At 40.7% G+C, this 24,459-nt stretch overlaps 1 protein-coding gene across 3 annotated transcripts; it reads left to right on the forward strand.

Annotated features, from left to right (window-relative positions):
• The first annotated feature begins 738 nt into the window (after positions 1–738).
• On the forward strand, positions 739–23,554 carry LOC119721940 (sialidase-3-like). 3 transcript variants are annotated; one of them, XR_005270350.1, is made up of 9 exons: positions 740–1,069; positions 9,957–9,996; positions 10,622–10,792; positions 11,856–12,085; positions 12,323–12,403; positions 13,602–13,777; positions 21,308–21,499; positions 22,413–22,906; positions 22,939–23,554. XR_005270350.1 is itself a non-coding variant. In XM_038191897.1 (8 exons), the coding sequence occupies exons 1-8, from the start codon at positions 1,024–1,026 to the stop codon at positions 22,800–22,802; spliced, it is 1,326 nt and encodes a 441-aa protein (XP_038047825.1). In that variant the 5' UTR covers positions 740–1,023; the 3' UTR covers positions 22,803–23,554. The 3 variants fall into 3 exon arrangements, 2 of the variants coding, with proteins under 2 accessions (XP_038047826.1, XP_038047825.1); XM_038191897.1 differs by having other exon boundaries at positions 22,413–23,554; XM_038191898.1 differs by lacking the exon at positions 9,957–9,996 and having other exon boundaries at positions 739–1,069; positions 22,413–23,554.
• The last annotated feature ends 905 nt before the right edge of the window (positions 23,555–24,459 follow it).

Here is a 24,459-nt window from a genome sequence, read left to right on the forward strand (position 1 = left end):
TGAAACGTGTTCATTACATTTTCTTGTTAAATAATTTATTATGTGCAGAGTAAATTTGAAGAAGAAAAAAACCTGACATGACATAAAAATGCTCTCGTTGATTTCATATGACCTGAAGTTTCTTCTTGCTTTGCTGTAATTAAAGGGGTATTACGGCCTAAAATCCCCGAAAATGTTATGTTTTGAATTGTTTACTGTTCTGGTTGAAAGAAAACAAACCGAATGTCTTACCGTTCCCGAGAAAATACACAAATGCTGTTTGTTACACGGCCGCAGAATGCGAACCACTGTGCAGCTGGATCACAACTAGCACTCATTAGCTCGATTTTTCGGAGACGAAATTTCGACTCCCGAAACTCGTTCTCGCATGATTCTCGCAATAATAACACAAAAACTCTATCCAAGGATGGTTGCGTGGACGTTTATATTCTACTTTGAAATAATCTTTCTATTGAATATCATTTCGTTTAAAACGCGTTTCTAGCTCAATTGGGCGCATTCCAGGCCGTAATGTCCCTTTAAAGAAGAATGTCTGCATTTTTTTGGTATGAATCTACCAACAAATTTGTCGTACATGTACAAGTACATGTACGGTACCCATACCCGGTAACGGGCGCGCCCCGTGCCTCATAATGTAGTGGTCCAAAACTATTCTATGAATATTCATGTTCAGTTAACCCCGAAATGACCCCGAATGAGCCAGGTGAACTTTCTGACCTAGCGCCCTCGCGTATACGCTATGTACTAATGCATGCGGGATGATATGCATGTGTACTGTGTGTCGGTACTGTGTATACGGCCGGTGCGCGCATGCTGGCAGTGTGGTACGTAAGTACAGTCAATCATCAGCGTTGCCCACAAATAATTTGCACTCAACATTTGCCTGCATGAACATGTACACCGCACCATGACAATGTGGACGTTTTCCTGTTGCTAACATCCGTTTTTGACACTCAGCTAGCTAGCGTTCATACTTGGAGTTTTTGACCAGGCATATTCCGTGCACGACGTCAGGCGGCCGCAATGGAGGCTGACAAGAGGTTAGACGTGAAGGCTCCACCGTTGACAGGTAGGTCCACCGATGACCAAGGTCAGAGTTGTCCACTTGAAAGTCGTACTTTGCCCTAATAGTAATACTAATTCACTTGCTTTGTTGCTTTGGTATTTTGGCATAGTGAGTCCAGCTACAATACAAGCGGCTTGCATTTAGTTTCATCATGTTTAGCCTGTCCATGGCCTGTCTTTACCAATAACATGTTGACTCAAGAAGTTATAGTGGGACCATTGGGGGGGGGGGGGGGGGGGGGATTCCCCAGCAAAACCATAGACAAGCCACAGCCATCATGGCCACATGTATGTTCACAGCAAGGAATGCCCCAAGAATTTCTAGGGGAAAAATTCCATACTGGGACACCACTATACCTGCCGCCAAACACATCAATTTTCACCCCACCTTGTGATTTCACCCAAGAGGCCCGGATCCCGAGCCTCAGCAATCACAAAACAATCGGGAAAAATGTGTTTTTAGAGCACATTTTAGATGCACACGTAGTGCAGAACTAACTTGAAGCAGCTGGTCAAAACTGATTGAAGTGTCTGGAAGACAGTGGTACCTTATACGCATGACATCGACAACCATGACAACGCATGAGCCGGCAAATGATAGTGCAATATGTCATTTTGAATATTTATTTATCACATGATTTTCAACATCGCTCCATGTTTTCCCTGCTCCACAGGTGTATTGACGCGATGTATCTGGGTTTCATACTGGTATGCAAAGCTATTGCAAACATATTAATTGAAAAATAATTAAAAAGGAGGCGGCCTGGAAAAAGATGAAGCGGGCGGGGACGAGGAACTGGTTAATTTTTTTAATTGGCCTGCATTTTTCAGTTCATTGGGGCTTTGACTTGAGGAAATACTGTTATATTCTAGACTTGAGCACAAACTACCGGGTATTATAAGCAACACAGGAGAGAAACAATGTTGGTTGTCATTTTTTTCCAATTTCCATTCACTGGTTGATTGTAATAATTTGTCATTTACAAAAATTATGTACTTGTTAGTGAAGTGATACAAGTGGATATTATCAATTTAAAATTCTCCTTTACTAATTCTAAATTATTCCATTTATGAATTATCCCCTAAAATCGCTGCGTGTGCAAGTTCATGGGCTTTTAAACACCGTACACATACAATATACCGGTACATAAAAATGACCTTGTACACTCAGTGGATAATATTTTGAACTGTAAACAAACCTGCTGTTTGATTAATACAATGAATCTGCCGAACAACAGAAGAGATGCACTCTACTTTGTAGGTCAAATTGTCAGGATTCAGCCGCAGTGCCAATACATAGTCTGGAATTCACAATGACGACTGGTCTAGACAGAGTGTGAGACAGTAAATACTACTGACTAGACACCTAGCATCTAGCATTATGCTAACAATGTGAACTTCCCTGGATATCCAGAACTGCACAGATGTACAGCTGAAGAGAATGTTATTAGCATCCAAGTGGGGTATATTGTTGCATGGAGGCACATTTAATGAAAGCAGCATTTTCAAAAGCTCATTGTGAACAACTGTATATCAAATTACTGGCAACATGAATTAAAGGTTTCAAAAAGATACAACATATACTGAGTTTACTAAAAAAATATTTGTGCATCATTAGTCACAATGACAACTGTTTTTTGAAAAGGATTACATCTCTCTGTACACAAGTTTTGTGGGTTTTTTTAAAGGGGCATTATGGCCTGAAATCCATGAAACTTTCATGTTTTTGATTTTTACTTACACCATTTAAAAGGTTTTGTTGAAAGAAAACTAACCTAATGTCTTACCGTACCCAAGAAAAGACAGAAAAAACCTGGTTAGTTACATCGGACACGACGGAGTACGCATTCGTTTTTCCTGTCCTTTTCATTCAATGTACGATACACGTTGTGTGTGTCACATAAATTACACACAGCACTAATGCACAAATGTGGTTTCTTACACGTCCGCAGAAGGCAAACACTTTATGGGGTGGCTGGAATCACAACTAGCACTGAACGGCCCAATTTTTTTGGGTCGCAAAAGTGGATCCCAAATTCGTTCTCGCACGAATAACACAAGAATAACACAAAACGCCCAGTTTTTAAAGGATAGTTGTGTGGATGTTTATAATTTTATATCCTAGTGTTCAATGTTCTTTCAGTTTAACATCAGTTTGTTCAAAATGTGTTTTGTAGCCGGCTTGTTACAGGCCGTGGTGTCCCTTTAAACATTTAAGCAGTTTAGTCGAAATCATTCCCATGTAAAATGATAGTTCCTTGCTTTGCAATAAAAGTGCATAGGAAAACACCACCTGGTTCCAGCTGAAGTGATGAATTAGTTATTCTTGATTACAATTATGCCTAACATTACCAGGAATTCACCATTATATAACTCATCAATTACTTGATGTAAAAATACATGTAGGTGATGTGTCAAGTAATTATTTGTATTCACACAGTGCACCGTACATGTACACCCACATTCTTTCTTTTCCTCTCCTAAACTTGCTGTTGATAAGGGGAATTTGTGACAGGAAAATGGAATTTTTGTTTGTTTGTTTGTTTGTTTGTTTGATTAAGAAGTCAAGCAGTATACTAATTCAATTCAACTTTTTTTTTTAAAGGGCCATTTTATGTAATTTTTTTTAATGCAATCCTTGGAAATGCTCTTTTGTACATTGTAAATTTTCTTTTCTTTGGTGATTTGTTGTTGTATCAGTACATGATATTTGGCCAACGAGCAAACTTTCCCACAAATATTTTCAATGAGCTTTTCTTGGTTCACAATTTTAACAGAAAAACCCTTCAACTGAAGAGTGTCTTTCTGAAATGACATCACAAAAACGGCCCTCAATTGTCAAGAAAAACATGGAAAATGGGAAATGTTTAAAAAAGTGCACTTTTCAATAAAAATTAACCAATAAAGGGATGTGAAATAGTTCATACCTTTAAGAGGAGAAGAAATTTGCACAAAATATGAAACCAAGTAAATTCATGTCATGGGACCTTTTGGCATTAAAACCTCTGTAGCCTACAGTGTGTAAAGGAATAGTGGTAATACTAATAACCTGGATATAACCAACCAATTTAATGAGAGCAACCTTGCTCCAAGTGAAGAAAGGACTAATGCAGAATACCCTGTGAAAATATTCTGCCTGAAATGTCATTGAAGGTAGTTTCAAAAAGAGGTGTCAATGTTCATTAATACTGCAAAGATCACACTGTCCACGGAAACCTTGACGGCAAATGCAATAACCGGCTGAATGAGAATCATGTCGCAGTAATCATTTAGGGCGGATAGTACATAAGAGGGTGCAATTGAAAATATGATTTAATAATTTTTTTTGTTCAAAGTGCTAGCAAAGGAATCCACTTCCGTTGTGCATACTAGGAATTGTTTTCTCAAAATGTACAGTATCAGTGCAGTGAGCTGAAACTTTATCAGGTTAAATAGTTATAAATGCACCCTTCCTATTACTTGGGAGTACGTGTATTTTGTAGCTTTAAACAAAAAAACAAATGCACAAAAAAGCAAGTGATCCTTTGTTCCTGTAAAGAAACATTCTCACATCATCATCATCATCATCTGTTTTAAGGACCTTGTCCAGTCTGTTCTGGGTTGGCTTGCCTTCTCCCTATGGCTCTCCTCCACTTGGCCCTGTCCGCCGCATCCCTCGCATTGACTCCAAGCAGTCGCATGTCATCTGTCACAGAGCGCTGCCACGTCTTGCGCGGTCGGCCAACGGGTGTGGGCCTACCCGCGACTATTTTGGAACACCTCTTGACCCAGCTGACATCATCCTTTCTCTCAACGTGACCATACCACCTCAGCCTATGCCTCCTTAACACGATACTAATCCCCTCCAATCCAACTCTCCTCCTCAACTCCTCACTTGACAGCCTGTTAGCCAGAGACACCCCGCACATCCACCTGATCATTCTCACCTTTGCTCGTTCCAACTGCTGGACGTGCCCCACTCTAGTGGGCCACATCTTGCAGCCGTACAGCATGCAGCTCCGGACACAGGTGGTGTATACTTGACCTTCATTTTCAGGGGCAGTGCTTTGGATGTTAAGAATGGAGCCAGCTCCTTGAACTTCTTCCACCCACTTCGCACGTGTGATGTCCCTGCCGCATCTTTTCCTCCCTCAGCACCCAGCATATCATTCAGGTAACAGAATGACTCCACCATCTCCAACACAGATCTCCAGACCAACTTCTCTCTATTCCGGCTGTGGACCATCACCAAGGCACCTCTTACAAGAGAACGTGGCCCTTGCAGCCCGAAGACTACCCTTCATGCTGCTGCATCGCTTGTGGACCCACTTCTTACACATTGTACACTGGATAGGGTTGACAGCTACACCCTTCCCGCACACACTACATGGACATGCAGCAGAGCTTGTCACCAGCCCACCACTGACTTTACCATCACTGTGGTCTTCCTGGAATTAACCTTGAGGCCCTTAGATACCAAAGATGCTCCCCACTCCTCCGTGACCGCTCTCTTGTCACTGTTACAAATGTATTTATAAGAACAAGGTCATCAGCATACAGCAGTTCCCAGGGCAGCCACCTCGCGTCTCACTCGACACCCCATCCATTTCACCAGCAAACACCAAGGTACTCAGTACCAAGCCCTGATGTACGCCAACCTTCACCTCAAAACTCTTACTATCTCCTGCACATGTCCTCACCACTGAACTCGTCCCCGTGTACAACGTCATTACTGCCCTCACCAACCATTCCTCCACACCCCGCTTCATCATGGCTGATCGCACCACCTCCCTTGGCACCCGGTCAAAGCCTTCTCAAGGCCCACGAACCCAAGAGAGAGTTTCTTCTTCTTAGCTAGATATTTTTTCAGTAGCTGTCACACAATGAAAATGGCGTGAGTAGTTCCTCTACCTGGCATAAAGCCAAACTGCATCTCGTCAATTTCCACCTGCATCCTCAAGACGTACCTCAAGAACTCTCTCCCACACCTTCATCACCTGCTCCAGGAGCTTGACAGCCCTGAATGAACCACGCTGCAATGGATAACCCTTACCCATGAACAGGGGAACCAAGATGCTGCTCTGCCAATCAGTAAGAATACAACCTTCCACCAAGATGGAATTGAGCAAGGCTGTCATCCACTGTACACCGCCACCTGCTGATCTTTGAGACCTTCATCATCTCACTAACCACTCCAGATGGACCAGCGGCCTTCCCAGGCTTTGTGTGCTTCAGCACCTGAACCACCTCCCATTCCTCGATAAGGCAACATGGTCCCTCCACCACTTCACTCTCCACCTCCCTGTCCCACTCATTCTCCACATTGAGTAGCCGCTCCATGAATCTCCTCCACACCTCCTGCACGCCTTCACCATCTGTCACAAAGTTCCTGTATCATCCTTGACACGGCTTGCCTTTGCCATCTGCTTGGCAATCTTAAAGAACTGCCTCCTGCCCTCCTCGCACTGTAAATCTGCTGCAAACTCCCTTCTCTTGGCATCTTTAGCCCTCCTCACCTGTCTCCTAGACGCCCGCTTTGCCTCATGGCTAACCTATCTTTCTCCTCACCCAAAGAGTTCCATATATTGAAGCAGCGCCTCTTCTCATCCACTACACTCCTAACTTCTTCAGTCCACAACCATGTCTCCTTGTACATAGGCTCACGTTTCATCCACCCACAGGCCTCTTTGGCGGCTTGCAACCAGATGTTCTTTAGCCGGGCCCACCTACCATCAACACCCTCCTCCATCACAGCCCGCTCTGCCAGCTCCTCCATCCTAGCTCTAAACCTCTCACTAGACGCCACACTCGCAATCTTGGCATGTGCTTCTTCCTTACCTACCTAGCACAAACCAGAGCTAGAGCCAGGTCGCCAACAACAAGACGGTGCTGTGAAACACTCTTCACATGTGATGACCTTGACATTCTTCACCATGGTACGGTCCCCCTAATTCCTGACCATCAGGAGGTCGATAGCAATGCTGCATCCACCGGAACTGTATGTCACCAGCTGGCATGGTATGCATCCTTTCTGAAGAATGTGTTGCACATCACAGGCTCGACTGCATCACTAAACTCCAGGATCGGCACACCCTGGTTGTTCCTCTTACCATATAGCCCATACCATCGTGCATGCCATCATAGCCTTCTGCAGCCGCACCCATGTGGCCATTGAGATAACCTCCAAAGGTGACTGCCTCTTTCTGTGGCAGCCTTGAGACTACCCTGACCATCTGATCCCAGAAGGAATCCTTCTTTTTCTCTTGACTTCCCGACCTAAGGGGAATAGGCCGAGATATCTTGATCACACTCCTGATCCCGACCAGTAGCTTCATCAACTCATCAACAGGATCCTTTCACTGTCTTGCTAAACCGCCTTCACCTGGTCAGCCCACCGCTCTGCCAGCAACATCCTGACGCCTCCGCTCCCGTCTTCAGTACCCATCCAGAAGAACTTATACTGCTCACCCCTCCTACCCATCCACCTTTTACTGCCTCCCTTCCACCTTGCACTGCCTCCCTTCCACCTTGTCTCCTGCATCCAGCACACGTCAATTCTCCTCCTCAACATCGCATCCACCACCTCCCCAAACCACCTTGACATGCTGCCAATGTTCCATGTTGCCACCCAAAAACACCGACCTCCCCTCTTCCTCTGACCTCCCCGTAGGACATCGGGCAGATAGCTGTCATTACTGACTGCGCTTTAGCAACCTTCTCCACCTTTCTGTTTGAAGTAGGCTGGTGGAGTAGCCCACGCAGTACTTGAGGCTGTACCCTGCCTATACATCTGACTAGCCATAGTTTAAATACTGAAGCAAAGTTTCACAGCCGGATGCTCTTCCTGACACAACCACAAGACAAGTCCTACGTCACGCTGTGGGGAGTGATGGTCATATTGACGATACAGATATTTGTGGGCCGATGCTGCCTCAGCATCTAAACACCGCCACTGGAGCCTTACCTGCACCCTCAATGCCATTGGCCAAAGGGTCATCTGCCATATCAGTCGTCGTGGCACCCGTGAACACTGTGGTACATGTAGTAGACGTCCTCCAATATGGGTTTTTGGTCAGTACTTCCTTCTCCTAGGAGGGCTGCCTCCCATGGCTAACGAACCCCACCTGCCCGTGTTTGAGATCAGAGTTTTCCTTCTCCTACGTGGGCTGCCTTCCATGGCAAACGGGCCCCACCTGCCCGGAGCAATCTGGTTTTTAAGGTGCCAGAAACTTGCCTCTCACACTTCTACCTTCGGTTATAAATCGGGGTCAGCACGAGAAGCCAGGCAGTAGGAGTTTGATTAGCAGAGGCTGTTGGAGATGCAGGTCACAAAGGATATTTTATAGGTGAAGAGTTGCTCAGTTCTCCAAACCATCCTGACCATCCTGGCTAAAGCGTGGGGTGCTGTGGTCCAATGGTTATGGTGTTCGACTCGTGTGCCGTGGTGCATGGGTTCGAATCCTGACCGTGGGAACATGGTGCTTGCGCTCCTTAGCAAGGCGCTTTACCATTATCACTTCGTCCTTCGGATGGGACGTGAAGCCGTAGGTCCCGTGTGTTGTGTAATGCACGTTAAAGAACCCAGTGACACTTATCGCTAAGAGAAGGGGTTTGCCCCGGTGTTTCTGGCAGTGGCTGCTTAATGTGCCGCAGCACCTTGTAAACCATTATAAAGGTGCTACATAATGGTTCTCATATTTCCCATGTACTTCATTTACCTGTCTCTAGTAATAGACATAATTTCCAGCGCCTTGAGTACCTAATTGTTGGAAGATACATGCGCTATATAAGACTTCAGTATTATTATTATTATTATCCTAACCCATTGACCCTTTGACAGTGAAAACAAATGTGAAAAACCCAACTGCCAAGGCTGTACGTGTACTGTCCTTTTTATTGTTGCAAACTTAAAAATATCCCAATTACATAATATCCCAAGAACATACAGTGATTGAAATATTACCAGGGTGATTTAGAGAATTGTGTGTGCCTCAAACTGGAATAAAGAAAACTGCAGGTTTAGGCTGACAGCTTACATCCAGACTGTCTTTTGCTTGAAATTTGTTATATTAGTGTAAATGTACGTTCAGTTTTTATGTGTTGGTTTTTATGTACACATGTACGCTGTACATCCATTTAGCTCCTACCAGCATCATGTTTGTACATTTAATTAAATTTGGAATGGGGTTTGCGTGCGTACACAACAGCCTTAAGGATAAAAAATGCACGCTTTAATTACTGGTCAGCATTCTTTGTTTAATTTATGTAAAGAGGGGTCTTAAATAAACAACATGTATAATTAGAGTACAGGCGATGATCATTATGGTTTACAGGTACAGCCAAACTACATTGGGACAATTTCTACTGTTAGTCATAATGCTGTGGTCTTTATACAGTTTGACTATCTACTTTTTTTTTGCATAAGCATACGCAATACTTGAGGCTTTTTCCTGGTGACAAAAAAAGTTGTATGTTCCCTCATTTGAGCATGGCACTCTTAACTCTAAACATCACACAATGACTGCCAAAAACTGGCTATTATTACATTCAGTAGTTTCTTCAGAGTGAAGCTGCAGTAACAATAAGTATGTTTTACAAGATACCAGTATGTACCATACTTAAATATAAATGTGGACCAAAAAGGTGTAGACCATATTCAGGTACATAGATGATTGCAGTTTGACCGCCAAAAACAAAGCAAAACAACTAACTTAATCCATTTTCCATCTCACTGGCACTTCCTTCACTTATAAAAGGTCTTGTTGTCCCATTTTATTTATTTCTGTAGTTCTGATTAAAATTCCTTGTTAAAGCTCTTTTCCCACATTCTTTAGACTTGTGTCAGTACCGCAAACTTGCAACATGATTTACATTACTTTTAATGGTGTTCCCTTTTTGGTTTGCTTGTTTAGAAATATTTGGTCAAGGGGATCATGGTTACAATACATTTAGGTAAGTGTTTCTAAAATATTCTGTGATTTCTGTAAAGCATTTTCCTTATAATTCTTGTTATATTAGGCCTTCAAAAAAATGGTTAGTTTATAATCCCTGTCTGCATTTGATTTACTGGCTTCATGAAGGGGGGGGGGGAAATGATATTTTGAGTACGTATTTTGTAAGACAGATAGCAGAAATGGACTTATTGCTGCCAGATATTCAACATTTAGGACTTGTGTGAAAAAGTAACAATTGATTTTATGGTCTTGATCATACAGAGTCAGTACATTTACAGATATATTGTAAAACACAATGTGTGGAAATTCAGTTCTGATTTTCTTTTTAAAAAAATATATAAATATATACAAAGTGTTTCTATATGATGGCCTATTTAAAGACTGGTGTAGTTTCTTTGCCTGTACAGTTGAATTGTTTGTGTTATCGTTAAGCTCAGCCATGCGTAAACAATATAGTGGTACCATAAGGCTTTTAAATTCATTATAATTGCAGTTGGATTTATTACAACCAGTCTTTTTCTCTTCCTTCACGTTGCATTTGGAATGCCATTGTCTGAGTTTGATTTTGTTTTACTAATGTTGGTTTTCATTCTTTGCCATTCCAATCTCTCATCTCCTCGCAGAATTCCTGCTATTGTCTACAATCGCCGGACTTTACTAGCTTTTTGTGAAGCTAGGAAGAGTTCATTCCGGGACTGGGGAAGCATGGATTTGGTTCTGCGGAGGGGCATATTGAAAGATGATGAAGTGATATGGGGCGATATTCAAGTTATAGCTTCAATGCCTGAATACAGGTGAATTATTGGACCCTCATATACTTCATATCCCCTACCACTAATGGTCAAAGTTTCTTCCATGTTGCAATATTCAATTCTTCAATTTCACCTAAGGTTGGGAATCCGGGGTTAGTTTGGTAAACATTCAGCGAATCTTTCACGCACCGTTTCAACGTTAATATGATCTGCTAAAACCTTTAGGTTGCCATTTGTCCCAGTATATGTGCATCACGTATAGAAAAGTCAAGGAACAGTTTTTAATATCTGGTGCAGCGTAAAAACATCAACCACTATAAATGTCATAAACGGTATTTGGTTGCCTCATGGATAGTAGCTGATCATTGACAAATGTATTAAACTGTCTGGGATATGATCAAGTGCTGAAGTGCCTGGCATCCTTGATTGATTCTTTGTTAAATAAAACTGGAAGGCAAATCACATTCACATCATGGCTATACTAAAAAGTGCAATGGGTGTGTTGTGTGCATTTTGTTTTCATTTAAATGTCTAAAAATCACATCCCTTAATTTGAACATTTCACTTGTTATCTTAATACCTCATAAATGGAGATACCGGTAGTTCAGATATGTTTTGTAGATCATAATACAACCCCTTTTGACGTAGTTGTTAAAGAAATCCCTAATATTTCTTCAATTGAAGTGAATTGCATAACTATCAGTCAAGTAGGCCTAGGCAAGAAGTGGATTTTGGGAGTACTCCCAAAAAAATTACTCACTATTTATTAGGAGTTGAGTACTTGCGAGTAGTTAGCCGAATTCCCATAAAAGCAGAAAAATGACATACATGTATACCTTAGTATGATGGGAAATAACTACAAGCACATAGTGTGTGTCACGCCACATTCTTCAGTGCTGAGTTATCCTTACTGTGCGACAGTTTGGGTCATTTTTGAAAACTATATTGAAGACATGCAAAATCAACAAGTAGACTTACAAATAACACAACCGGTCCATCACTTCTTTGGTAAACTTAAGGAGGATTTGACTGATCTTTTGGAGCTTTATTTTTAGTAAGGGCTGCTTAGATTAATTCGACATATTTCCTTACTTTCATTTATTAGAACCATGAACCCTGTGCCCATAGTCAACAAAAGAACCAACAGCATCGTTCTTGTCTTCGTCGCATTCCCTCAGGACCTCTCGGAAGCAGATCTCATTAAAGGACAGGAGTACCAGCAGAAAGTGCTGGTAACCAAATCCAGAGACAATGGGTTAACATGGAGTGAGCCACGCGACGTCTCAGAGACAACGCTGGGAATGATGGACCCACGGCCTCATATATACGCATCAGGTACGTGAATGTCTCAAGAGAACATGTTTAAAAGTCCCTTACATTATTTAAAGAGTTGATGCATGAAATTAATTTACATTAGTTTTCTCTTTTATTGTGTGTGCCACTTGTGGGGCATATCTTAATGTTAAGTTTTGTAACAACTGTGTATTGGTTTTGGACTAACTGGTAACTTTTTACGCCGATGAAAATGTTAAAGCCTTGACAGTGACCTGATTTTTCCTGTATATCTGGAAGGTCCTGGACATGGAATTCAGTTGACTTCAGGACGGCTGGTTGTTCCTGGTAGCGTATTCTGGAAACCACCACATGAGACTGGTGAGATGTTAATCCATTGTCATTCCCTGACTAGTTTGTTTCATTTTGTTCTTTTCCTACAGCCCAGATATCTGATTTTATCTCTCCCTATAGTTCTAGAGTATACATCAATAAGCTTGACTTGTGCTTAGAACAATTCCTTGTTCAATGGTGATGATCAAAGCAAAAATGAGTTTTTGTTTTTTTAGTTGTGGTGCTCCACAAAAGAGCTATCTGCTGGGCTTTTAAAACCAATCCGCTCTCATAAACAAAAACATTTAAACAACTCACCTTCAATGACAAGAATACAAAAAGGTTTGTAATCAAGTTTCAACTTGCGGAAAGACTGTAATAAAACCAAAAATTGTACAGAAGACCAATTCTACAGAGCTGCTGTGAGCAGGGATTGTTAAGCCCTGTACTGCCCCAACCACCCCGCCTGTTACTCCCTGTACTTCCCCAACCAACCTGTCTGTTATTTCCTGTACTGCCCCAACTACCCCGCCTGTTACTCCCTGTACTGCCCCAACCACCCTGCCTGTTACTCCCTGTACTGCCCCAAACCACCCCGCCTGTTATTTCCTGTACTGCCCCAACCACCCTGCCTGTTACTCCCTGTACTGCCCCAACCACCCTACCTGTTACTCCCTGTACTGCCCCAACCACCCCGCCTGTTACTCCCTGTACTGCCCCAACCACCCCGCCTGTTACTCCCTGCACTACCCCAACCACCCTGCCTGTTACTCCCTATACTGCCCCAACCACCTCGCCTGTTACTCCCTGTACTGCCCTGTACTGCCCCAAACCACCCTGCCTGTTACTCCCTGTACTGCCCCAACCACCCCGCCTGTTACTCCCTATACTGCCCCAACCACCCTGCCTGTTACTCCCCGTACTGCCCTAACCACCCTGCCTGTTACTCCCTGCACTACCCCAACCACCCTGCCTGTTACTCCCTATACTGCCCCAAACCACCCTGCCTGTTACTCCCTGTACTGCCCCAACCACCCTGCCTGTTACTCCCTGTACTGCCCTAACCACCCTGCCTGTTACTCCCTGTACTGCCCCAAACTGCTCCAGTACTATATGGTTTCATGGATTCATCAGGGAATATATTCAATGTAATACCGGTACAATGTTATACAAGTGCTAAGGGGTTTAACCATTTAACAGAAACTTTTTTAAAAATAATTAGTCCTTGAAATCTTTGACATGTCAGGTTTCCTCTCAGAGATCAAACACAAGATTCTGGAGTTCTTTGACTGCTTCTACAATGCACAAAGCCGTTCCATGGTGATATACAGCGATGATGGTGGAGAAACGTGGGAGCAGGGAGGTGGGGTACCAGCTGCCTTCGACCAGGAAGGGCAACTAGTAAATGCCAATGAATGCCAGGTAGGCATATTCAAATTCTTTTTAACTCCGTCAATTGCGTGACTTGCCAAACAAACTGATGAGTGTTTTGTTTTGGCAGTTATTACAAAAAAATACATTAGTCAGAAATCTCTTGTTCACATTCATAAAATAAGAAAGGCAAATTTCGATTGGTGTACTTTTTTTTGGGGGGGGGGACTTGCTAGTAATGGTTTGGGTTACTTTAATAGTGTGATGGAGAAGTTATAAATATGTGGTTCAAAACCGGTTAGGGGTCTGGCTGCCAGTTATTGCCCTATCATCCCAATTCATGAACGCCTTTTGGGGTCAAAAACAGTAAAATAGTTCCTGTGGTTTTGTTTTTCCGTTTTGTTACTCCACAATCGGGCCATTTCTATGGTGTGTGCAGCACGTGCAATGTACTCAGCATCTCATTTCAATGCTTCTCAACCACTCAGTTGTAGCCGGTGTGTGCGGCGTATATGGCGTGATGTATATGACACAGAGCGCAGGGTCTCACGACCGCTTTTAATAAATACCACCATTCAAATACTAAACAGTGTTTAAATTGGCTGTTTGCAGGTTCTCAAACAATAGGAATAGATAAACTGTTCCTGGTATTTGGGTTTGTATTTTAATGGCCTTGACAGTTGATTAGAATGAAGTAATATTGTGCACCACACTCATGCTGATTCCCTGTACAATCGTTCTCTTGACAAAGCCTGCTGCTCACTGATGAATGGCAACCAATATATGCATTTGCAAATCTGTCTCCATGTAACAGGAGATTGTACTTTTTTGCATATGAAAATGGTAATTGGTTTTGGGTATTCTGAAGGCCAGACACCTGTTATGTGAATGGTTTCATATTCATTGAATATGGCACGTTGTTGTATTTAAACACCTGTCAATTTCAATTCAGTCAAATTAAAAGAATATTTGTTTCGGGTCACATGAAAAAAAAAACTTTTGATATATTTGCAATTAATGTGTTTTACAGTGCAAAATCTGTAATTTAATTTACATTCAGAAATAGCTAAGACAGTTAATCCAATCCTATTGGTCGAGAACCTGTCGCATGGGTGGTTTTAAACCATTAATAAAACACCATCTAATTTGAAACACTCTATTCCTGCGCAGCTGCGTTCTGCGCCACTCACACAGTAAGTGCCCTCCATCGCACAGTTAGTGCCCCCCATGCGCCTGTCTCCTTAAAAGGAGATTTTTTAGCACTACGCACAGGAGGCACATACCAGAGGGGTATTTTACAAAACATGAGGAAAAATTGTTGAACAAAATCGTTGGAAATTGGAATTTTTGACTTTTTGACAAGTGCGTTTAAAACTGGCCAAGCACATATTCCCTCAGTAAAATCTGTTATATCATACCTTGTTCTCTAAATCTCAATGAAAAAAAGTTGTGGTTTTAAAAGGGAGTGGAACTGTTAATTGTGACCAATTTTTTTCACTTTTTTTTCAAATAAGTATGTCAAATTTAATCATATATTTTAGTTCTTGAGGCAAAAAATGCATTTGGTATGCATGCATGTTGAAGATAAAGTAAAATTTTACAAAGTGTGTTTATAATTATTTGTATGCCATTTCTTTTGTGCCGTTGATAGGCCAGTCTCAGTCTACAAAAACTGTTGTTGGTGAAAACACATTTGGATATGAATCATTTAATCCAGAGCAAGACTTTCAACAAAATACTGGAGGCAGAACCATTCTGTCAAAAAACAATGAAAACATCATGATAATAAAGATCATTTTACCTGTGGCATCTTTCAATACAAGATAATTAACTCCATTTCAATATTGCAACATATCTGTGAGAATCTGGAACATCATAATCTTCCCTCTAGCTAATAAACAGGAAATTCCTTTGGTCTAATTAAACTCACTGAAGTGAATTTGTGGATTAGATGTCAATATTTTCTACTCAGTAGCAGTACATGTAGGAGCACAGGATACCCAGCATTACTTGAGGCTTTTTTCTTTTCACCCTTTCCTATTACTGCGTAAGAGTGAAATAACAAGACCTTCTTCAGACAGTGATGTAGCATTCACACCTAAGTATCCATTGCCTCTCTGGAGACTTAAGTCCCAGACCTCGGGGGAACAAGGAACTCTAGTAGAAACAACATCAATGATAAATGCTAAGACGATTAGGGCACTTATGGCAAAGTCGGGTAGACCTGCTGGCCAGCGGTTCTGAGGCTAAAAGAGTGTTTGTCTTGGCCTACTAACTGTGCGGCACGCAAGCTATCCTCAAGGGAAAATCGACCAGTCAAATAATACTGAGCGTGTCAGAATGCCAGCTCGGCTTAATCCAGGAATCGGTGACAGATGGCGTAGGCGGTGGTCGTGTATTGATTTCTCTTCTACTGAGTCAAACCTTGGACAGCCATTGTCTCTTGTATCATTTCCAATTATTGGTTGACTTAATACGGAAGCCTTGACATGTAAATTCATATCCCTCTTTTCTGTAATTAACATCAGACTTACTTTAATGATTAAAGTGCCTAGTTTTGGGCAGTGTGCACTTTGGAATTAGTTCCCCTTATCAGAAGAAATGAAAGGGGGTAACTTTTGTTTTGACTGTAGGCAGTTCAAATTTTGATGAAATTGACATTTTTCAACCACTGAACAATATGCTCATGTAGTGACAGATCCCATTGCAGTATTCTACATGTAAGTGAGATCATGCATTGTAAGTGTAATAACGTACATTTCTTGCGCTTGCTCTCAGTCTCAGCAAATGGTTTGTGTTATAAGTCAAGTAGGATTAATCTTGATTCTCATGACATTCATATAGGCATATCACAAAGCCCAGTTTATAGCCTTCATTTTCCAGCCTTCATTTTCCGTGAATGTCAGATAAAATAATGGGACCTTTTCAATGCAAAACACTTTAGCTTGATTGTAACAGACTGCACTCTGGCACGTCATTTTGTAATTTGATTTAACCAATCAATTGGATTTGCGTTTTAAATGAGGTCAGGCTCTTAAGTGTTTTGCAAGCTTTGAAACCACAGCGAGTTGTCGTAATCAGAAATCATCTACATGTATGTATGTAGTCAATGATGGACTACCTTGAAGCATCAATAATTGGTCTGAACTAAATGTGAACAGCACATTTAGTTTGTGATGAATTTTACTAACTATTGACATCTTGCTGGGCATATGTGATGCCGAGTCTAACGTGTAGATACAGTGGATTTGGAGGAACAGGCGTGTGTACATGAAAACACAACACAAATTATACTGACATTAAGTATATACATTAGAGTCTTGTCCGGAGCGGGCATTTTTCTACTAAGCCAGCAGTATTTATATACCACACTGTAGTGTTATCCAGGATCGAGAATTGCTGATGAGGCTGTCGTACATGTATGTGATGATTTTTATACCTAACTGATCAGAGCATTAATTGGCATGCTTACTACATATTTGCACACCAGATCTACACACTAATGCTCTAACGTCATGTGGGTTTGGCCAGAGGAATGCTAAAATCCTTTGTCTGGCCTTTATGGAATCGGCAGATCTGTAGCTAGAGGAAAACTTTTCGGTTCCACAAATTCCTCCATGCTTTGATCACAATTCACCTGACTTCGACCATTACCGCAGCCATGCATCTTGTTTGAGGTTGCAAACTGTGAGTTACAGCATCCATAAATGTGCTTGCATGTACTCTGTAACCTTTCTGCTAAGGTCTGCTATATGAAACTAGGGATAGTACCGTCAGACACAGGTTAAGTGAACACTCTGTGGCATTATATTCCCCAAAGCAGTCACAACATAAACAAACAAGGCAATCATCCCTAGAATCCCCCACATTAAAGGAGCAGCGCGTACTGGTTACATGAGCCATGAATAATGGGTTTATCGCAAGGACCCAAAGATTGATTTTAGTTCTGCTTGGGTTGTCTCACGAGTCCAGTGTGATATTTCACACAGATGTCACAGACCCAAGAATACATTTTGTCGGGTTGCATTGTATGTGCACACACATGTACATTTTACGTTAACTCAAAGCATACACTTATATATGTAGAGCTCAATGCTACATGTACAATAACCTTCCCTCTTGCTGAACATGTAGCTAGATCATTCCAGGTACATGCATAATCCTCTTTACCATCGGAATTTATGTTAATATATGCCACATGAATTCTTGCCGAATGTCCACTTAGTTACGCACATGTACATGTACCTCAGACTTTAACATCTCGAAATGTCAATAGTAAAAATCGCCAGAGTTGAAATGTATTTGCTGTTACTGTTTGCAAATTGTTTTTGCAGCACAGATATTTCAAATTATAACAAATCGCGTTCACATTCACTTTCATGTAGATTATGAACCAGCCTTTACTTGTGTAAATTAATTTGTTTATTATAAAAAATATGTTCAAGTAAATAAAAAGGATGCTGATTGAGGCAAATAACTAAATGCAGGATTTTAATTTCTTTTTAGTGCATGCGGATATTATTCATGTTGTAAATGAATTTATTTTAGGTTAAGCATAAATGACCACAAACAGTAAACATGCCCATCTCTGAACATCACAAATTACTGTTAGGAAAGTGCCAGTACCTCATGTTCAAAGACATCTTTAAAAACATGAACAATATACAATCATTGCAAAATTTGTGCTGGCCTAAAAGTACCAGCAACATATTTCACAATTAGTTGCCTGGCTACTTGAAACAATCGTAAGATTAAAGCACTGTTTGATGACAATGAATATTCTAAAATGGTAATCTCATTTTAGACAAATGCATGTGATGCAATATCTTTTCCAGCAAGGTTTTGTCTTTTGTGCCTACATTCAACACCTTTCCTTTCCTCTTCTCTTTTTTTTTTTTTTTTTACAAGAGAACAGAATTGAGTACGATAATCACATATGACATAAGCTTTGTCTATAGACGTCTGTTGCAGAATAACAGTTTATCAATTCCCAGATGAAACCCAGGCTAATATATATTATACTTTTTCTTTTTTTAACAAGTGTATCATACTACCTGAAGTAACTGCAGCAAAATATTAAGAGCTTGTTTTCGTATAATGGGCAGCTGCTGAAGTCAATATCACATGATTGATTAAGCAGTGTTTACAAGGGCGTACTGTAAAAGATAATTAATGTGTAAATATATACGCATCTCATTATTTGGTGTGCCATGGAAACAATACCGAGATTTAACATGAAGGAGAAACATCCATGGACAAACGAACAGTGGAATGTGCGATGTCTCTCCTAACTAAATTGTTTAACGGGGAAAAAACCTACATTTTTTTTTAACTTATAATATTGTTTTTATAAGATTACAATTAGCATTTTAGTCAAATTGAATGAAGGATAAGTTTTGTGAGTTATCAATTCTGTCTTAATTCACTGACAGTTGTTCAAATCGAAAAAATGAGGTTTATTTCCAATAACTTTTCCATTGTTGCTACCGCATCCTTGTTGGTAAGCTGTTGAGGTGAATCCTATGTACAACGCCGTGGGAGTTTGCCACATGGCATCGGTTTGTCAGAGAGTCAATGAATATGAGACCTTGGAATTCCAGGTTCTCTGTCATTAAACAATGACAGGCTCATATTGTAATGTGGTAAAAAAAAAGCAGCAGAGTTTTTGTATGCAGAGAAGTTTAGTTGATGTTAATAAATGTAGTTGTTGACTCTATAAACTTTGCCCCCTCAGCAGCTAAACAATGACAGTCTCATATCATAATGTGATAAAAAACCAAAGCAGCAGAGTTTTCGTATACAGAGAAAATTAGTTGATGTTCAGGGTTCTCCCCAGGATTTTTTCAAACCTGTGGGGGAAGTTTTGTTGTGATTCACCAACCTGCGAAGCCATGGCGTGGGGTTGGGGGCCCGCTTAAGGGCCCCGAAAAATTTTGAACTTTAGAGGCTCTCTGGTGCATTTTAGAGCAAATCTGGGGAGTCTTTGAGGAAGATTTTCCCTTAAAATTTAGAGGAGATCATGTGATATTTTTTTGTAATTAAAGAAAAAAAAATATCAAAATTTTTAACTTAAAAAAAAAATCAACATTTCAAAACCTGTGTTAAAACTTCCTGATCTAGAAAGTATGAATTATATTAACAAGCAAGTTTCAAATTAAGAAATTAAGGTGAAGAAAAATATCACTTTTGCTTCCGATTACATGCCTTTCAAAATAGCGTCGGTAAGTCGGAAAAATTATTTCGCCAATTTTTTGGGCTGCTGATTGAATCATGGAGGAATAAAAACACTTGATTGAATGGAGCATATTGAACAAGGAATCATGTAGTTTTGTGCCTGGATTATTTTCCTTTGCACCACGAAAATCATCAAGACTGACCATCAAAAGTGATTAAAACTTGCCTCACCTAATTAAAAATATATTTGAGGTAGTTGATTCCACAATATGTTTAACGTACATCATGGCCCCTGGCGCCGTCAACATTCAGTCTGGCCGGCTGTACATGGCGCTGTGCTCACGGCGCAGCATCAGTGTGCATTACTGAACTGTGTACGGCCCATCCCATGTGGCTGAAAATTTTGCACCACTGCTTCTAAGAAGCATGCTACGCATACGATGTTTCGCCATACGTTCGAGCTTTGCAATCTCGTCATTTTAATGGAAAATACATACACAGAAAATAGAGATCACGTTCTGTGAATTAATTTGCAGAAATTCTCTTTCTCCATCGATGTTTGTTTGGTGTTTTTACGATCCAACTTCGGCCGAAATCATCATGTATACACGTACAAGGCAGTAGTCACTGGTTCCGGTCCTTCATCATAGCATTGATACTGTTAGCACGCGAAGGGAACCAGTGTACCATGCTGAATGCGCTAATATATAGCTGGGTGCTGGCGGTCGTCGCGAAAGACCCGTCATCGTGTGCATTTTGATCACACATGCAGCATCAGAAATACGGGATTTTTGTCAAGATTTTGAATGTCAAGATGAAATAATGGCGTATGAAACGATAATGTTGTGCATTTTAATGGCTTGTGTAATAAATTATATTGTGCGTATCGGGGGCTGAAAAATGTGATCGGCATTTTTGTCGGCGTATCGGGCCACAATTCCAGCGTATCGGGCCGATACGCACGTTTGTACGTGGGGAGAACCCTGAATGTTAATAAATGCAGTTGTTGACTCTACAAACTGTGCTACATCGGCAGCTGGATACCAACCTTGGTCCTGAAGGGGTGTGAGAAAATTGGAATGGGAATCAGAATCACTCTAGGCATTGCAACGGACCATTATATGAATTTATAATGGAACCTAAATTGGAAGAGGAACCCTTTCTGGAACTGGAATCAAAACGGGAATAGGAATCAGTTGATAAGAAAGTGGTTTAAGGAATCAGTATTGAAATCGAAGTCAGATATGGGATAGGAATTGAAACAGGATTTGACCTAGTTTGAGATTTTAAATTTTTTTGCAAACCTTAAGGCATAATGAAGAGTGTGATTAGAAATTCTTTGAACAACCACTTTGTCAGTAGATTTTATTTTTGTAAATGTTGTTCTTGTAAACTTCCAAACTTTAGATAGTAGAATTTGATGATGGCAGAGCCTACATCAACAGCAGGACCCTAGGCGTTCAAACGCCACGGCAACAAGCTTTTAGCCAAGATGGCTGCTTGACCTTTAACCCTGGTGAGCTAGCCACTCAGCTTCCAGAGCCTGGACACACGCTGACCAAATGGATTCCTTCAGTTCGTAACTTTGGTGGCTGTCAGGTAGGGTTGATGAAAGATTTCCCCCCCCCCCCCCCCCACGTCAAAAAAAAATAAAAATAAAAAAATAAAACAAGGTGTGCAGCCAGGGATCATGCCCAAAGTCACGATACAGACCTAGGAAATAGCAAATGGGGATCACTCGGAGAGGATACAGCTTTTTATTACAAATGTTCAAATGAACCACATAGGGAAACTGACTAGGTAAATTATAACAATTGAACAGTTGAACAAAGACATTGACTGGAGTGGGGCTTGAACCTGCCACCGGATAACCGTTGACTAATTAGGGAACCGCCAACATAAGGCTGGATAGCTCAGTTGGTAGAGCACCGGAATAGGTTATCCGGAGGTCGCAGGTTCAAGCCCCACTTCAGTCAATTTCTTTGTTCAACTGTTTAATTGTTAAAATTCACCAGTTTCCCTGTATGGTTCATTTAAAAAAGAAATCTGGACAAACGCATTGACCTGCTTGACCAAGAAATTGCTTACTTACCCCACCGACCTTAACATATTTTTCATAGTGGTTCATGCCATGAATAACAGTTTGAATCACAGGACTGGTCACTGGATCACGTAGGCCCACAAGTATAGGATTATTTTTTTGAATGATTAATCACTGCTTTGTTCTGTTACATTTTCAATCAATTGAACGGTTGATTTATTTTTGTACATGCTCATTTTCCTAAGAAAATCACAGCCACTGCGTCTTTGTACTCCTCATATTTTCTTTTTAAACAATTTTGTGCCAAAAAATTGCTTGACGTTTCTTGGCTAAAGAATTTTGGCACTTGCTGTTGTGCCTTTGTGAAGTGAACTTTCCTTTTGTATGAAAATTGTTTTTTTGATTAATCAAATCATCCTCATTGGTCACAATAATATGTTGATTTCCTTTCTTCTGTCCATCAACCTGTAGGCCAGTATTCTTGGTTTCCGTGCTCCCAGTAGTGTGCCGCCTGATGCCTATGACATGACCTCATGGGTGCTATTCTCTAACCCTGCAAGCACTGAGACCCGTGTCAACATGTCGGTGCGCCTCAGTCGCAATGGCTGCCGGACGTGGAGCGCCCCCTGGCAGCTGAACTCTGGGGCCAGTGCATACTCAGACCTGGTCGGTTACGAGACCCGCACCAGTGACAGGGTACCAGTCTTGAACTTTGCCTGCCTGTACGAGTGCGGTAGTTTACACCCGTATGAAAGAATTGTATTCCAAACGTTCACGCTAGAGAAAATGATGCAAGGTGTTGGCATGGAGACCAAAGCTGAACCCACTCAAGATATCCCAGAAAGTGCACTAGAGACGTAAGAATATTTGTGTTAATATATTTAAAAAAAAGTCTGTATGTTAATATTAAGAAATTGTGATATCTTCCAGTTTAGTAAATTGTATGAAAGTACCAACATATCATTCAGTGTTGCAAATTTTGTGGAAATTTTAAAGACAGTAAATTTCAATAAACTTTAGAAATTCATTGGGAATTTTCTAAAATGTGAGGGAACTGATTTTTTTAATGTGCCAATTTTTCTAGTGTGTATTTGGCAGCAGATCACTGGATAATCTTACCTATTTTACTTCATGTGTATAGTGATATCCTCTCATTTGAGCCAATTGGACCATTTCAAAACCCCAGGCAAAAACACATTAAAGCCTTTTCATTATGTGTAAAGGGTTGTATACAGTGCCATACAGCTTAATATGTCCTAGGCTTTCTCATTGAAGAAAAAAGCTTTTCCAGATCATTTAGCGAAATTTAACAGAACATTTCCGTAACTTTCCATGGAAAGTTTCCAAAGTTATCTTGAAATTTGTGACCCATAGCAACACTAGTCTTATTGGCATTAGATGTTTGCCCCTCTGCTCTCTTGATCTTACAGAGATAAAACGGATTGTTTTCACTGCATAAAGACGGAGAGCTTGGCCAGAAACCTTTATACGTTTTAAATCAAATTTCTGATAACATTCCAGGTTCATGTTTTTTTACTTTCATGTACAGATGTTTGATTTTTGAGTGGTCGGGCACAACCCAACTACTGTCTGGATTTGTTACGATTAATCTTTCTTTCTTTCTTTTTCCGGACAATACTTCTCCGCGGGTTTTCTCCTAAACGGTATATGGTATGAACTTGTACCTTTCAATATATATCGACCCTCATCCGAAGTGGTGCATATTACTCTGACGTCATGATTACATCATCAGGTGTCAAATTACAAGTGATTTTATCTGAAACAGTGACCAATTACTTTCACCTATAACTCTTGAACTAAATAATCAATGATGTTTGTATTCTGCAATCAGATAGACCATTAATTGGTAAACATTTTTTTGTCGTGTACGTGAACTCGCTTGACCTTTACTTCCGGGTCTACTGGAAGGTCAAAGTTAGGTAAATTCAAAATGAAGACGTTAGCCTGAAATCAAAACAAAGCAAAATTTCTTCCGAACGGTTTACGGTATGATCACAAAACCTTGTGTGAACTTGTACCATGTTACGAAGATGTTACCAATTTTATTACGTCATGACGTCATCATGTATCAAATTACAAGCGATTTAAGGGCAAATTTGACAAAATAGTTTTCGTTACATCTTTTGAACTAAATAGAGTATCGTGTTCGTTTTTTCGTGAGATTGTAGACTATGCCGTGAGAAACATTTTGTGTTTCTGGACACAAAACCGCTTGACCTTTACTTCCGGTGTTACCGGAAGTAATACTTTGTTCTTACATAAAAATATTAATACCCATGGACAGTGTTTCATAAAATAGTTGCCTACCCGACCACTCTGCGTTTCTCTAGTTTTAAATATTTTTGTAAAAGTTTGTTTGAAATAATATTTTTGCGAATTTAGGGATTACAGCGATGTCTTTTTCTTTGTTGCAATGAAATATTTGTACATTTCAGCTGAGTTGGCTGTAGGATTTTTCGCTTATCATTTTTGACATTTTTAACTGATATTTGTGTCA

This window comes from Patiria miniata, unplaced genomic scaffold (genome assembly GCF_015706575.1).
Source record: "Patiria miniata isolate m_02_andy unplaced genomic scaffold, ASM1570657v1 HiC_scaffold_14, whole genome shotgun sequence".
Lineage (NCBI taxonomy): Eukaryota > Metazoa > Echinodermata > Asteroidea > Valvatida > Asterinidae > Patiria > Patiria miniata.

What these genes read in the sequence shown, in the direction of transcription:
- LOC119721940 (XM_038191897.1), top strand. Translation starts at nt 1,024, where the DNA reads ATGGAGGCTGACAAGAGGTTAGACGTGAAGGCTCCACCGTTGACAG. An exon ending in GAAGGCTCCACCGTTGACAG is followed by an intron (nt 1,070 to 9,956) that starts GTAGGTCCACCG and finishes TTGCTTGTTTAG; the next exon opens with AAATATTTGGTCAAGGGGAT. An exon ending in GCTTCAATGCCTGAATACAG is followed by an intron (nt 10,793 to 11,855) that starts GTGAATTATTGG and finishes TTCATTTATTAG; the next exon opens with AACCATGAACCCTGTGCCCA.